Consider the following 16,522-nt stretch of genomic DNA (forward strand, 5'->3'; position numbering starts at 1 on the left):
AGACTTCTCACTGATGAACAGCTGGTCTTAAATCCATCTCACTGATTTCATCTCCATTGTGATAAATGCTGACACGCTGCTCTTTCTCCATTTCCATGGATATCAGTTAATTTGTGAAGAAGCTTTAGGGAGCACATTAAGGGCAAGTATGAAAGCATCAGCCGAGCATATCAACCTCTTAACATGTCATTCTTGCTTTTCCCTTTTGTCAGAGCATTACAGTGATCTTAATGCAATTATTCAAATGACAAGAGCTGAAACTCTATCGCACATTGGAGTGATGTGAACTTGCAGTGCATCTGAAGTCATAAGAGCTACATGACTGACTAATGTGACTTGAATTCGACATGGCATCATGACACTGTACCTGCGTATGAAGATAAATAATTGGAGAACAAATCAGATGAGTCAGAGTAAAAATGCCCCATTGAACATTTTGTTCTTGCCACTGCATTTTAGCCCCTTGTTTGCTCAAGGCTGCAAACTATGGTCAATTTTAAAGAAATACTAATTGAATATATTATATATATATCACCAATTACTGTGGTCTATGGGCTCAATCTATTTATGAATGGGCAACCTCTTGGGGATACTAATGCTAATCAGGACCCCAACAGGAAGTAAGCAGAGAACGGGACAACATTTTTAAGCCTGTAAGTTAGAATAACTTCTTAATTAAATGTGTAATGTTTATGCGGAACTACTTCCGTGTTTGTGTATTGAGTTTTGCAGAGTACTTATGCTTCATCAATAAACATAAACAAAGTTTTTACATATTAGTGTGGAGATGCTTGCGGGAGTCTTAGCTGTTGGAAACAATGTGTCAAAATAGATTAATACCTAATATAAACAGTTGCCTGCCGTGTGACTTGCTAAACTACATTCAAAACTTTAAACAGTATTTATCAAAGTATATTTTAATTACTGGTTATCTTTATATCGAGCTCATTTTATTATGTTGACATTCAACATTGAATATTTGCTCTTTTGGAAATTCATTTGTTTCACTGCAGGATCCCTGAAAAGAACTAATGAAGGCAAAAAAATGATGTTATTAGTAGGCCTTTGGCAGCTACCCATTGTGTTTTTTACATAATTTATTGATGTACGAGTTGTACACTCGTTTACAAACTAGAGATAATGGCCGGGATCCCTACTTATCTTTTCAGTCACTTTTGATGCCAGAAGGAACTTGAATAGAAGAAAGGCATTATGTAATTAAATGGAAAATATAAAGAGCATGCTAAAGTTTTGTTTGTTTTGTTTTTTGTCAATATAACAGAATAGCTCTATGGGCTTGTCATAAATGTTGCCAGTCGTGAGGATAAAAACTGGATAAATTTATGATAGCTTAAAATTACTTTATGATAGATAAAAATGGCTTCCATTGTAAGTTCTTCTTTATTTTATGTGTAAATTAGCTATATACCACATATTCTATTAATACCTGGAAAAAAGGTATATTCTTTCAACCAGAAATTTGAGGAAAGTTTCCCCTTACTAAAGATAGAGGCACTGACTTACTTAAAAAGTATCAAATTTCTTATGTATAGATGAAAAATGTCCCAATAATCAGCTTAATACGTCATCTGTGGGAGCACACTGAATATAATTGTTTTTATTCCTCTTTACTGTCTTTACGTGGAAATAAAAACGTGGGCTGATAGTTGCAGCTGTACGATGACTCTGAATATGAAGAGCGCTTAACAAAACACCATTATCATTCCATGAGCATATGAATGCACCTAGTACAACTCAACAAGCCTTCGAAACTCATCGTAATTCAGTTCACTTCATTACACCGTAAACCATCCAATAATTATTGCAATCCAAGGTCAGTATATAATTACTTTTATTAATTACCTGTGCCACAGCTGTGTTTTCTGTTTTAGCACAGCAGACAGTTTGATTTCCACCTACACATTCACTGGTTGCCTGATGTGCCGATTGACACAGCCGAGCAATATGTATCTTCACTGATAAAGGGATAAGAGAGACCGGTCTCTATATAGATGTCCCTGTTTTTAAAGTGTATTGATCACTTTGGGAGCTTTTCATCACTCTTATGCTCTTTCTGCGCTTCTTCTTGTGACAAATTAGCCTGCTTATCACAAACGACATTTTCCCTTACGAATCAAATTGTCTATTATCTGTCAGCAGCCCCCGTCATCTCCCACGCGTACGCTGATGCAGAGACACCCCATGTCATGCAAATCACACTGGTATAATGCAAAACTACTTGATACGTATACACAGGTAAATGCTCTCTAATGAAAGTGGCTTATAAGAATGTTGTGTATTGCTGTGTGCTGTATGTTTATGTTATCAGGTTCGTATACCATATTCTTTTTCTTGTTTGCATTTGCACTTTGTATTCTAGTTTGACTCCAGTGTGATCGAAAAGATCCAAATGAACTGACCTCCCTAAAATTGAGGTTGGCCATACATTTTCTGTCATTTAACACATTTTAAAACACTGAGATATTTTATCATTTTGACAGATGAACAACAACAAAACCTAGTTTGTTTTGTTTCCCTGTTTTAGAGATATTCTCACAGTAAAAATATGCTCATATGTCTAAGAAGTGAAGAAAAGGGCACTGAATACAATTATTTTAAGCATCCCTGCAAAAACATCCCATGAGCAGGTTGTTTCGTGATTTTTGCCTGTAGCAAGGAATTTCTCTCACTTCACATTTACATATACATTTATTAATTTAGCAGACACTTTTATCCAAAGTGACTTATAAATGAGAATAATAAAGCAGAAGCAATTAATTCAACGTAGACAATACAAGCTGTGCTACTTTACTGAATTACTTATCAATATTGGTTAATTATATCGAACAAAGTGTCTGTTCACTTGTTTACAATGCGAAAGCAGAATACAAAAAAGCCAAGAACGTGCTACAGTGCTTTAATGATGAATAAAGATGGAGCATGATAGCTCCATAACTATTGTGTGCATAGTTATACAGTATGCAGTATGTGGAAGGAAAACACAACAATTTATATATATAATATGATGTTTCAGGTAATGGAAATCTAATTTTAGTTGAGTCAGAGTTATAGTTAATTTGTTTCTTATTTAGTAATTTTATTAAAATAATTCTTATTTAGTAGAATTTTAATCTAAAGAATTTTTTTTTTAAATCTAAATAGGCTATATACTTTAGCATTAATAATGTTTGTAAATGTTTTATTTCATTATATTTAATAGTATTTAATATACATATAAATTGTCTGCAATTGCAAGGTTAACAGGTGTTTTTGGAGTATGATTAATTTCTCTTTAATGAGAATACTTCCTCTTGTTTGCCAAGTTACATTTCTCAATGTTGTAAATTCTAGGGCCAAAGCTTCTAAAGCTTAAAGGGCATGACATTCAAATAATGATTGTTTTTAGCCACCACATTTATCAACATATGATCATTCATTTGATAGGATTGGCTGCATGTAAATGTTTTGTGAGTAACACATGAGCTCTGTCATAAGTTTATTTGTGTGCTCAAAACTGTCCTCATTTTTTTAGGTTTATAAATGAGGCCCAGTTTGTCTTTTTTAAGTGTTATTTGGTTGCGATCTGAACGGTTGTAAACGGTTCATTGATAAGGGACTCAAACTGTTGCAATAAGTGAAAAATAAATAATTCAATAAATTGAGAACAGAGAAATATACTAGAGCTAAATAAATAAATTAATCTTAACTGGCAATCAAACAGTAAAGCAATCATGATGTGCTAACCTTATAATCATCACAAAAGAAACCTGTAATCCTATATTCAGCATCACGGTTACCAAAGAGGCATGTTTAACTGTAACATATTTTGGCATTTTCTTGAAGTCAAGAAAATCAAGTTGTGCATTTATGGCAACAAGATTAGCCTAAATCATTTATTTATGCTTATATTGTCCATGAAACCTAGGGTGTTTCCAAACTTTTGTAGGGCACTGCATGTATGCTTATAAAAAATTTGTGTTCTAAAAGTGCCCAAACAAACAAGGTGAGTTTGGTGGAAAATCACTGAACTGTGCTGAAGAAAGTAGGTCATTAATCTAGAACTGAACACGCAAAATACAGGATATGAAATAGAAGCATCTCTCTCAGGACAGCAGAGCTCGTTTTATCTCAGGCGTGGGATTCATATACACGCCACTATTATACAGCAGCAAAGGATGCATACATTAACAAATTTCCACATCTGGCTATTTCAGTACATTTCAGGTCATGAGGTCATGAGAAGTGTTCCCTTGTGGGTCCTCTCTGCAGGCTTAGGTGCAGCTAGCTGATTCAGCAAGACTGCCCCAGAAACTTTTTCCCACATTTTTAACAGTAAAGTTGGCGAAGTCTGTTAGAGTTGTGACATAGCGAAAACAATGTGATAAAAGAAAATAAACATTTAGCATCACAGGTGCTCAAAAAACAGCACAAAGAGAGCGGACATGATCAAATAATAAAAAGAAAACATCCCAGAGCTGGTGGTAAGTCCCAAAACTCTGAGTCTTACAAGCCGAGTGTGAACGCTAGAACCGTATTACCTTTGATCTTGCCTTAAACGGTATCTGTTCAAACCCCCAACATTGCTGTTGTACAGACAATGCAATAAAGACACAGTTTTGCTGTTTGAAAGCAGGCTTACAGGTTACAGTAGCACACGGCATGTGATGACGTAGGATGTGGCTGAAGATCAAAGCAGGTTCCATAACAAAGCTGCGCTTGTGCACCTGCCACATGGAGATGCAAATTCTGCTCGATGTCTCGATGTCTGATGAAGTACCACAACAACGATGTAGTGATGTCATTGGGCACGAAGTCCTGCTCGTTTGTTTGGCATAATGAGGTAGCTTGAAGTTTAACTCGATATTCATATGCAGAACATTTTTAAATTAACTTCGCTGTAGATGTGAGCCATTCAGGCCCAAATGAGTTGCAAATTGGTGACCCTTAGAGAATTGATTGACCTTCCATTTTAGTTAATTTCCCACTCGAAGTCATGCAGCATATGTAGTCATCCATCATATTTCCTGTAATATCCATCAAGTGTTTCCTGGTATTTTGAATTACTGTTTTGATTTATGATATTACTAGTTGATCGTGCCAATTTATGGTCATATTTGTCCCTGGCAATAGTGCTTCCTGCATCGTACTACTCTAGTTTCATATATTTGTTGTTGTTGTTGTTTTTCTCACATAGTCTATTACTCCCCTATAGCATTATTTCATGCCCATTTAATAATATATTTGGTAAGTTGCCATTTTATAAGTGAGATCCTTAAAAAGGATGATACCCTTTAAAATCACTCTGTCTGAGCAAATTTTTTCAATATTGACCCTCTGTACTGTATTATTTTATGGTTTACATATTATTTACATAGGAAATCATACTAGACTCTCACATTTTTTGAAGGATTAGGAAACACCATCTCGCTGCTCCTGTAATCCTCCTTTGACTGTTAAAACATTTTATTGAGCCACTTTTAATGTTGTCAGATAGCAGTTTTTTCAGAAGTCTCCCCAAAGGATGTTTAGTACAGTGTCAACAGGAAAACAGAATTTTATCTCAAAGACACATAAGCACAGTATATGTAGCTTTCTGTATGTAACTTTTTACCCAGTTTGTCTTCACTTTTAAACATTTATTCACTTTTTAAGCCAATTTTACCCAGTTCTCGCCATGAATATTAGCATTAGATGCTGACATGACATAAAACAACTAGAGCAGGGATCATAGAAAAATGCTATGGATATAAACAAAAGTCAGACTGAATATGGCCCACTAGTCATGAGTATCTGTGTTTTCTGATTTTTACAACAGCAAATCTATTTGTGCATGTGCTGTTGTCTGTTTAACCCTGTGTGCCCCCAATTTCATTTCAGATTAAACACACTCAATTTTTTGTGGTCACTGCCATACTCCTTTTTAATTTCCTCCTGAACAATGCAACGAGGAGGGGGATAAGTGCCTTTCGTATGTAATCTGCCGCTGCAGTAAATCAGTTTAGTATGGGAAACTATGAAAGAGCACAGGACATGATGATGGGAAAGTTAGATGCAGGACCAGGACATTCCTCTGTGGATGTAATTCCTATTCTTGTTCACTGCATTCCAAAAGTGATAGAAGCTAATTATAAATAAAAAAAAATGCAGCACAGATGGACTGCTAACAAGGTATTCAGGCCATTCTCTAACAACATTAGGATTTATAAAATGTATTTATTAATCTAATTCCGTGTTCACAAAGACAGGCCAGATAGATGTGTTCAGGAGCAACTAAAAGTGTATACAAAAGTGACTCTAACTTCTCTATTTTAGTGTAGCTTTTTCAGTTACATTTTCTAAAAAGTTGCATGACAAAATGTTTCATCGCTTTTTAATGTCAACCTGCACAAAACTACAGAGCTGCGTGACCCAAGGCACTTTTCTGATGCTCTTTTCTAAACGGTCCTCTCTCGTACGTAGCCAGTAAGTGTCTGATTCATACTAGTGAATCATCCATTCGATTAACAATTTCAAAAACCATTGACAGATTCTTTGCTTTTTTAGTTTATATAAATTAGGCTGTAAGTCAGTTTACGGTTGAATTTAGTTTTTCTGCAATTAAATTCATTAAAAAAACTTTTGTTTTTGTGCCACAGAAATGCAGCTGTCATTAAATTAGAAATTATAATGTATAAGTATACTTTAAGATAGGAGTGTTGGGGTAGCACGTAAACCTGAAGTGCACACACTTAAAAGCCTGTCAAGCAGCACCAGATTACTGGGGTTTGTTTTGGAGTTATATTCCACATCTGATTGTGGTATACTTTCAAAAACACAAAATGGTTTGCATATAAACACAGTTATGTCTAGGGTTGGGTACCGAAACCTACAGTATGTACCCATTACCCAATGGACTCAAACGGAAACAGAGGACACAAGGTGTGTGTTTATCGATAGATTGTTATAATATCTGTATCTGTGCAGTTCTTTGTCATAAATACAGTTTACAAAAGGTCACAAAGGAGCAATCGGTTTCCCACCTACTGTAAATATTTTGCTGCGTTCACCCCTCATCACACCACAGCTGTTTCCTCCAGCAAAACTTTAGCCCTTAAAGGGGGATGGGGGGGTGAAATGCTCGTTTTCACTCAATATCCTGTTAATCTTGAGTACCTATAGAGTAGTACTGCATCCTTCATAACTCCAAAAAGTCTTTAGTTTTATTATATTCATAAGAGAAAGATAGTCTGTACCGATTTTTCCCGGAAAAACGCGACCGACTGGAGGCGTGACGTGTGGGCGGAGCTAAAGAATCAAGAGCGCCAGTAGCGTTGAGAGCGTTTGGAAGCTGTGACATTACCGTGAGGACAAAACCATCCAAAACAAACCATGGCTAACAGTCAGATTCAGCGTATATTTATGATCCAGAATCAGATCCAGAGGCTGAAATTTAACAAGAGCAGCATCAGCAACAACGTCTCTATGTGGTATGTACTGAAACTGTATATATTGGCTTAGCGGTTTTGGAAAATGACTAAGTTCCACTTTGTCGTCTTTTTTTTTTTTTAAGCTGTACATGTGGAAAGTGCAGTTTGATGACAACATCGCATGTTGTTTACTTGATGTGCTTACGCGCCGATAGCTAAGTTAACAACACAGAGATATTTGAAGCAGTTTTACTCACCGCCTGCGGTTCCAACACACGATCGTGACCCTTTTTCGTTGGGACTGCATTATCCTTAAGAAATAAACGATGTGCAAATCCGGCGTCAAACTGGGCCTTGTTTGTAAAACAAGCATCTTCGAAATGCAGGGGAACAAACACAAAGACTTGCACAACTCCGTTGATGCTCTGTAAAAATAAACTCTATCCACTGGTCCCTTAATGCTGTTTTTTTTTTTCGGTAATCTGTGCAGGGTTGTCTTGCCCTCGCAACCTGTTGTGCTCTCATTGCTCTGCTATACGGGAGCGCGCGCTCTTCCGGCAGAAGTGCCCTCAGGACCCACTCCAAGGAAATTCCGCTCCATCTAACGTCACACAGAGCCATACTCGAAAGAAAAAACTTTCCAAAACTTGTGACAAACCGGAAGGAGTATTTTTGGAACAGAAATACTCCTTCAAACGTACAACTTAATTTTTTAAACTTTGTCCATGTTTAGCATGGGAATCCAACTCTTTAACAGTGTAAAAAACTCAGTATGCATGAAATAGCATTTCACCCCCCCCTTAACACATATGAACACATACTTTATAAAACAGTCATATTGCTATTTTCATTTGAAAATTTTATATTTAATATAAACATTGTGTGCATGTTGCATACCATACAGTCATTCACAGAACTGATTAAAGACAGTGACAGACAGCACACAGTTGACACATTTGAACTAAATATCAAAGTGATTGACAGACATAAGTTACAGTAGAAACATTATGTGTGGTTTTGTATTAAATATTGTTTTTTAATAAATAATGACCCAGATCGTGAAACACATTTATTAGCCTTAGCGTAGGGGAAGTACAACTCAGGAAATGAGAGCATCCAAGGAGGATGTGAATGCTACAATATGTATATATATTTTTTAATATTTTAAATGTTCTTTAATGTTATGCAACAATCACCTACCCCTAAGCCTCCCTATAAACAGAGTGTCAAGAGGAAGGGGTGAAAATATTGCCTTAAGACATGGGACACCACTACTATGGTGGGTGTGATTTCACCAAGTACAACATGTTCCTGGATCAACATCCTTGTTGATCCTGGAACAACATTCCAATTAACCAGTCAGAACTGAGATATCACTTTTTAGGAATGTCTGTTTTAGTCTTACAATCAGGATTGTTAATCAGCTATAATTTCTCACTGATAGGCTTTAGGCTTAAATTATGGGTAGGGTTAGGTTTAGGGGTATGGATTGGGAAAAATCTATATTTTTGGACCGTAATGTTGGTCCAGGACAAACTTGTCAATGCTGCCCTGATAATTTTATTATTAAAGGTCCCCTTCTTTGTGATTCCATGTTTTAAACTTTAGTTAGTGTGTAATGTTGTTGTTAGAGTATAAATAATATCTGTAAAATTCTAAAGCTCAAAGTTCAATGCCAAGCGAGATTTATGTTTTAAAAGAATTCGACTAAAAAAACGACCCGTTTGGACTACATCCCTCTATCCTGCAGGAATGACGTCACTAAAACAGTTTTTTGACTAACCTCCGCCCACATGAATTCACATGAATGTGGTCTTGTTGTGCTCCGACGGAGAAGAAGGAAGAGCTGCGTTTTTGTTCGACATGTCGTCTAAACGCTGTTATTTTCATCTCTGAGTCTAATCACCTTTGTTTGGGCTTCCCAGGGACGCTGTACTTGGAGATTAATGGTTACAATTTATGTTTAACTCGGTTCCGGAAAATTATAATCCACATGTAAAACTATGTGCTGCAAATTTTGGTGAGGACAGCTCGCTGAGGACAGCTTTCTCAATCTCAATTAGTTTAATGCTGGATTCACACAAAGATTATTCTTGAAAGATGGAGCAGTTCCCTCTTTGTCTGGAAAAGGTGTTGTTTATGGACCACAACCGGTAAGTGCATTTTATTAAGTTGGTGCGGTTAACAGATTCTGTAACTTATTACACAAAGGGCAACACTGTTTAGCTTTGTTAACTAGATGTTAGGGCTGTGCAAAAAAACGAATGTGATTTTCATGCGCATCTCGTCAGTAAAAACGCTCCTGTGATTATAAATACATCTCCTGCACATGCTCCTGCCCACTTGCTTCTCAAAACTACTCCAAAACTAGCCCAATCGCGTTTGCAGAAGGGCAGCGTGCTGTAAGCTGCTGTCGAATCACAAAACAGGAACCGCTTGCCCAATCAGAACTCGTTACGTATTTCTGAAGGAGGGACTTCATAGAACAAGGAAGTCATCAGCCCGTTTTTATGACAGTGAAAACAGCGGTATACAGATAGGTGAATTGTGTGAAAAATACTGTGTTTTTTACACGCGAAACATGAACACGTTATATTGCACTCTGTAAACACAATCAAATCTTCAAAAAAAGCACTTAAAACGGGACTGAGTAGATTCTGAATCTCTACATTATATTTTCCAGTAATGAGAGGATAAAATCACTGTTTTTGTAGTAAGTAAACTCACTTATTGTAGAGAGAGACACATGTAATATAAACACACAGTTGAGAAAAAAGTTTAGCGATTATTAATTATTAAAGGGACTAGCCCCCCTCGATGTCTATAGTATTTATCACTCTGATCAGACATGAAAATATGTTGTGGGACTATCCTGCAGTCAACTTTTATGCTCAACACAACAAAGAAACTTTGTTTAAAACAACTTGACAGTGAGTAAATGATGACCGATTTTTTTTTTTTTTTGTAATCCCTTTAATGTTAATAAAACAACAAAGAGAAAAAAATAATTAACTTCTCTTAACTGAAGAACTTTAATACAGGTGCTCTAATAATAATAAAAGTATAATTTATACAGTGAAGTGTATATAATGTTTTATTATTTTTTTATTTGTTCATTCAGTTTCTTGAATGATACTGCTAATTTCATATACTGTAACTGAAAAATAAAGCACTGTTTGTTTTATTTGCATATTATGTGTATTGGTAATGTGGATATTTCTTATTATTTGTAATAAGATATAATAATTACTAAGATTTTTAATTCAGCCCACTTTGTCTAAATGTCTGCAATTAGGGGAAATTTGGCTGTACTGCTCGGACAAACCTGCAAATTAGAAAAACAAACATGACATGACAAACAATTGCGATAAATTCATGAATCATCCATTTTTTTTTTTTTTGCCATATTTATCACTCCAACTTTAAGATATTGTTCCCTTAAAGAATTAATACTTGTTGTGTAGTTAATTACTTTGTATCTTGACCAGGCACTTGCGCGCACACACACACACACACACACACATATATATATATATATATACATGTGAAATGCCCTTTTTTTACTTGAGTCCCTGCCCCTCAAAATGTCTGTACATGTGTAAAATCTGAATAGCTTGTAGTTTCAAGCTTCCCCAACATAATTACAGGCTTTAGGGTTGCTTCATAAATTATTATGGCAGCTTAATATATTGAGTTGTTTAATATGTTTGACCGCTTGCTGATGATTTAATGGTCTGTTAATGATAAACTACCTCCAGAGTGTGTATAGCTGTGTGTGTTCTTGTGGTATTTGGATGTCTTTCGTGATATGATCTTTTTTTATTAAAGTGTGATTCTCTCACTTAAGGTTAGCGGTGACCTTTTTGCTTATCTAACACTTTTATGGAAACATTTTAAACACACTTCTTGTATAAATAGAATGCATTGACTAGCTTTATATGGACTAGATTAAAGTGTATTCACAGTGAACTGAACCCAGGACCTTGACATTATTATCACTAGTTGAGATATGTATAGGGTAAAAAACTGATATAATTAATGTCATGCTAACCAGTCAATTAAATGTAAAGCAGAAAGCCTATTGGCTGTGTATGCAACAAAAACCAATCATTTTTGCCAAATAGTTTAGGACCCATCAGCCTGTGCTGTCTGGAGTTTAATGACAGAACTTGGCATACATACAATTCTCACTATTAACTAGTTGCTTATTAGAATGCCTATTATTAACATATTGGCTGTTTATTAGTACTTACAGTATAAAGCACATATTGTGCTTGAACATATTCACTAACACTTTAGAATAGTTTACACTTGTTAACTATTAACTACGACATTTCTCTCAATAAATTCTTAATTTTCTGCTTATTAATAGTTAGTAAGGTAGTTGTTAGGTTTAGGTATTGGGTAAGATTAGGATGTAGAATAAGGCATTAATATGTTCTTAATTAGTACTAATACATGGCTAATATTCTAGTAATATGCATGCTAATAAGCAACTAATAGATGTTACCTATTCTAAAGTGTTACCACATATTATACATCCTAATCCTACCCAATACTTACACTTAACAACTATCTTACTAACTATTAATAAGAAGCAAATTAGGAATTTACAGAGACAAATGTCAAAGTAAATGGTTTGTTAATAGTGAGAATTGGATCTTAAAATAAAGTGTGACTGTATATATACTGTGCTGTGAAAATGTTTTTGCCCCTTCCTGTTTTTGTTTTGTTTTTGTTTTTTTATCTTTTCTCACACTTAAATGATTAAAATCATCAAACAACAAAGAAAACAAAATGCAGTTTTTAAATAAGGATTGTATTTATTATGGGTAAAAAGCAGTCCAACCTTGCCAACCTTGATAGCAACAACTGCAGTCAAGTGTTTGTAAAAACTGGCAATGAGTCTTTCACATCGCTGTGGAGGAATATTGGCCCACTCTTCTTTGCAGAATTGTTTTAATTCAGCCACATTGGAGGGCTTTCAACCATGTATTTATATGTATGTATTTATAATCATATAGTTTGTATTATATATTTGTAATATAAAAGCATTACACTTTTTTCTTAAATATATACATGCATGTGTGTGTATTTATATATACATAATAAATATAAACCCTACACTCATAAGTTATGTGAACAAATACTTTTATTTTGGATGTGATTAATCGCAATTAATCATTTGACAGCACTACATATATATACAGTGCTTGACATGTGGCTAGTGATTTTCCAAAGTTACTAGCCACACATGATTTTTACTAGCCACATTTTTGCTGTTGTAAAACTACCTGATAAAAGTTTACTATGGCATGCTAAAATTTACTTGAACTAGATTTACTACCCTTTTGAATGTAAAACCACTGTACACACCCAAATCAAGACAACATAAATGTATAACAATACAGGTCATTATCATAAGCTTTGATAAGGTTGTGTGTAAAGCTCCTTTTTTAAATAAAATCATATATTAAGATAAAGACATAAAAAAGAAGCTTCTTATTGCATAATAAAAGTGGTGCATGGATGTAGAAGATTAATAAAAAAAGATTAAATACTTAACTAAAAAAAACAAAAAAAAACCTTTAGCATTAGAAACACTGTTTACATATCAGAACCAGACTCAGAATTCCTTTATTGAACCACACTGGGAAATTGTTTTTCTGTCATTCAATGTTTCTGAAAAAAAATAAAAATAATATATGTATATATATATATATATATATATATATATATATATATATATATAGCACTTTATGTGCATTAAGGCAAATATAACTCGAGTTAGCCTGTCAGGATGCATCATAAAGAGCAGGGTTGTGATGTTAGGGCAAACTCCATGTTAGGTTTGTGATGTTAGGGCTTCAGGGTAGTTACTGCATGATATTAAACAGCACTGCATAGAGGTATGATGCATTTTATATATGTGAACTCAGCAGGGTGATTTTAAATATCTGAAAGATAAAGAAAGCGGCATGGGATGTTTAGATAGAGTTCATGGATATACTTCTAGCTTAGAGCCATAACCTATTTAGATATTTCAGTAAGGCTGGAAAACCCTGCAGTTCCCATCGATAAAATAACCCTGGGGTGTCTGTAATGAGGGCAGCAGCACATGCCTCCAGCTCTGCCAGCGAACATATGCAGCCCTCTTTCAGGGGATGAGGTTGACCCTGCAGACTTCTGCGGCATAATCATGAGCACTGCCAACATTTCTCCACATGTCAGCGGCCCACTTATCTGTCACTTGGTCTGGGTGGGCTAAGATGGTCTGAGAAAACTGCCACTTTTAACGCCTGTCTGCTGGAGACCATCACGGCCTCTATTTCTCTTTCGAGAGGGTGTGAAATGGAGGGTGTGAGTATTGAAGTACCAGGTAAGCACCTGAGTTAGATGGTGATTCTGAACACTGAGAGGGATGAAATGATGGATGAAGAGAGGGGTGGAGGGAGAAAGAGAGGGAGGAACAAAGTGGTGGAAAGGTGAGTGCTTGAGATGGGTAACGGACAGAGGAGAAAGTGACGTTGAGAATGTGAATGAGCCTGTATAAGCGTGAGGAGAAGCTGAGGGGAGGTGAGACAGGAAGGGGAATGGTATGAAAGGAGTATATATGGAGGACAGAGGGAGGGGTGAAGAATGAATTGGAGTAAAAAGCAGTGTAAGCACTTTTTCACTTCACTGGAAAGTACATGAATCTGAAATGAGTTTTCTCCTAGAAGGAATTCCTAGTAAACTTGCTTTCTTTCGGTGCAGAGCTGTTCACAACTACTTTGTGTCTTCTCCGAGTCTTAAGTTGAGATACAGTTCACCCAAAAATGAAAGTCCTTTCATTATTCACTCATCTTCATGCCTTTTTAGTAGAATATCCTGGAAACAAATCTGTATAATGAAAGTGAATGAGGACTGGGGCTTTCAAGCTTCAAAACGACACAAAAAAGCACCATAAAAGGGTTATTTTAACTCATACTATATTCAAAGTCTTTTGAAGCCATAAAATAGCTTTGTCTGAGAAAAAAAACAAATGAAGTTTAAAAAGTAGTGATGTCTGATTCATGAACTAATTGTTCTTTTGAATTTGATCTTTTCAATTAATTAAATTCACAAAACTAGTCTATTTATCCTACAATTCAGTATGTCCCTCACATCTTCTGACTAGTAGGACTTGCAATATAGCACACAAGTCATTTGAACCTCTTCTATGGTTCTTGCATTGGGGTTTTGCAATCTTTCTTGAAGCTCGATTTCTCCAGTCCCGAATTCATTGAAAAGGTTTCATTTGAGAGGTAGCAAACAATAAGCAGACTGAGGAAAACAGGCTTGTTTCTGAAATTCAAAATGATCACAAGGTCATCCTACTTTATTTTAATTGGATAAAAATCTAATTGAGAATTTCTTTAACTAGAGACTTTCACCAGGAGGTAAATTCTCAGAGTTTCAATGAGGACACAAACATCATTATTAGGCTTAGGGGAAGCTAAGTCTTAATAAGCATTGTCTCAAGAGGATCAGAACTGTTTGCCTTCCTTCGAGAGGACAACATATTTGAGGGACTCTAAATTATATAAATGAATGTGGCAGTTAAAATCTACAAAAAGAGACAAAAGGCACCCTAAAACACTAATCCAACATAAATATTTTAAAACCATACTTAGTCAAATTAACAAATGCAACTTAACACCTTAGGAATCAAAAGCCATTGTACATTGTAATGTGTTGCTGATGCTTTCAGAATTTGAGGAAATGTTACATATTATATTTGCACTGCTTCTCAGTGGTTTAATAGAGGATTACAGTTTTGTTGACTCTGTCATATAAATGCAGTTTCTTAGAGCCCATGGTGTCCTCAGGAGATGTAACACAGATCTGCAGCTCAGTTGGAAACAGAACTTTTCCACTGACTATTCTAAAGAGTTTACTCAAGCCTCCCAAAAATACATTGTTATTTCCTTAACTAATTTCTCAGCAACAGAAGTAGTTGCTGAATAAATGAAATGTCTTTATGCTGTTTTTAATGGAATTTAACTAATTTACTTTGTAATACCAATTTGCAATGTTAAGATGAGCTAAATGCTAGTAATAGTTTCTATATTTCTATGTCTGTTTTTCAGAATCACAAATATATAAAATACCATATATAGTGCAAATGTACAATTCATTTTCAGAGTTTGTGCTTTGATAAAGCATGCTTTATTCTTTCCTTTCTGGTTTTAGAATTTTTTACTGCTTGTCATTATTGTAGATACTGTAAATGCTGGGTCTTTACATTTTACATTTGCTTCGAACTGAGGTTATTCTATTTGAATTTTTCATTTTTTTGATCTGCATAAAGATAAAGTGTTTTAATACAGCATAGAACACTGATCTCTACAATGGGCGAACAAGCATAATTTAATATTATATCATGCAGAGTGCATGTATAATTTTTGCTTTTTTTGTGGAATTTGTATTTGAAATTTGTATAAATATATTAAATAATGGCAAAACATTTTAGTTAGAAAACTCCGTAAATATGCAGTATTGTGCATCCCTAGTTTGCATTATAACTAAATAAAATGGATAAATACACAATTTCATTAATTTTAACACTTACTGTATACTCAGTTTTGGGTATTTTTGAATGGCTGTCAATGAAGAAAGATGCTGTTTGGGCCTAGGTTTTTTTTTTTTTTTTTTACTCATTCGATTTTACATTCAAATTTCAGCATCTTTTTAATTAATGTATTTAATTTAATATATGCATATTTTTTTTTATAATTCTTAAAAACATTTCATTCATCTGATGCACTGTTATATACTGTTAGGTAAGACAGACTTGCATGCATATCCTAATGAAAATTGTCTCCAAAGATAAAAAAAATAAATAAAATAAATTCTGTGCTTCCATGCAACAATTTGGACCACCTCGGACCTGGACTCCCTGCGGTCTATTTCCTGTGGGCCGCTCCCCTGTGGCCGTGTCATGGCTAAATGCCATATTCATTTAATGCTGCTCCATTCCATCCCTCTGGACGTAAACGTTCCAGAGCTTGCATAACTCTGCCATGGCCTGTTTTATCATTCATTCAACGGGCCTTTATTTATATATTCTCTTTCTCAGATGATAAATGGCACAA

The 16,522-nt window shown here is 35.1% G+C and overlaps 1 protein-coding gene across 2 annotated transcripts in view; it reads left to right on the top strand.

Annotated features, from left to right (window-relative positions):
* Positions 1 to 620: 620 nt before the first annotated feature.
* LOC127959097 (gamma-aminobutyric acid receptor subunit gamma-3) overlaps positions 621 to 16,522 on the top strand; it is a 54,520-nt gene continuing 38,618 nt past the window's right edge. Inside the window, exon 1 of one of the 2 annotated variants that reach the window (XM_052558087.1) lies at positions 621 to 653. Coding sequence is in view for 1 of the 2 variants with exons in the window: in XM_052558086.1 (XP_052414046.1) it covers positions 2,188 to 2,256 (69 nt within the window). In the remaining variant the exon portion in view is untranslated. Of the gene's footprint in view, positions 654 to 2,165; positions 2,257 to 16,522 lie in introns of those variants that run through there. The other variant, XM_052558086.1, reaches the window with a different exon arrangement.

Source organism: Carassius gibelio, chromosome B6 (genome assembly GCF_023724105.1).
Source record: "Carassius gibelio isolate Cgi1373 ecotype wild population from Czech Republic chromosome B6, carGib1.2-hapl.c, whole genome shotgun sequence".
Lineage (NCBI taxonomy): Eukaryota > Metazoa > Chordata > Actinopteri > Cypriniformes > Cyprinidae > Carassius > Carassius gibelio.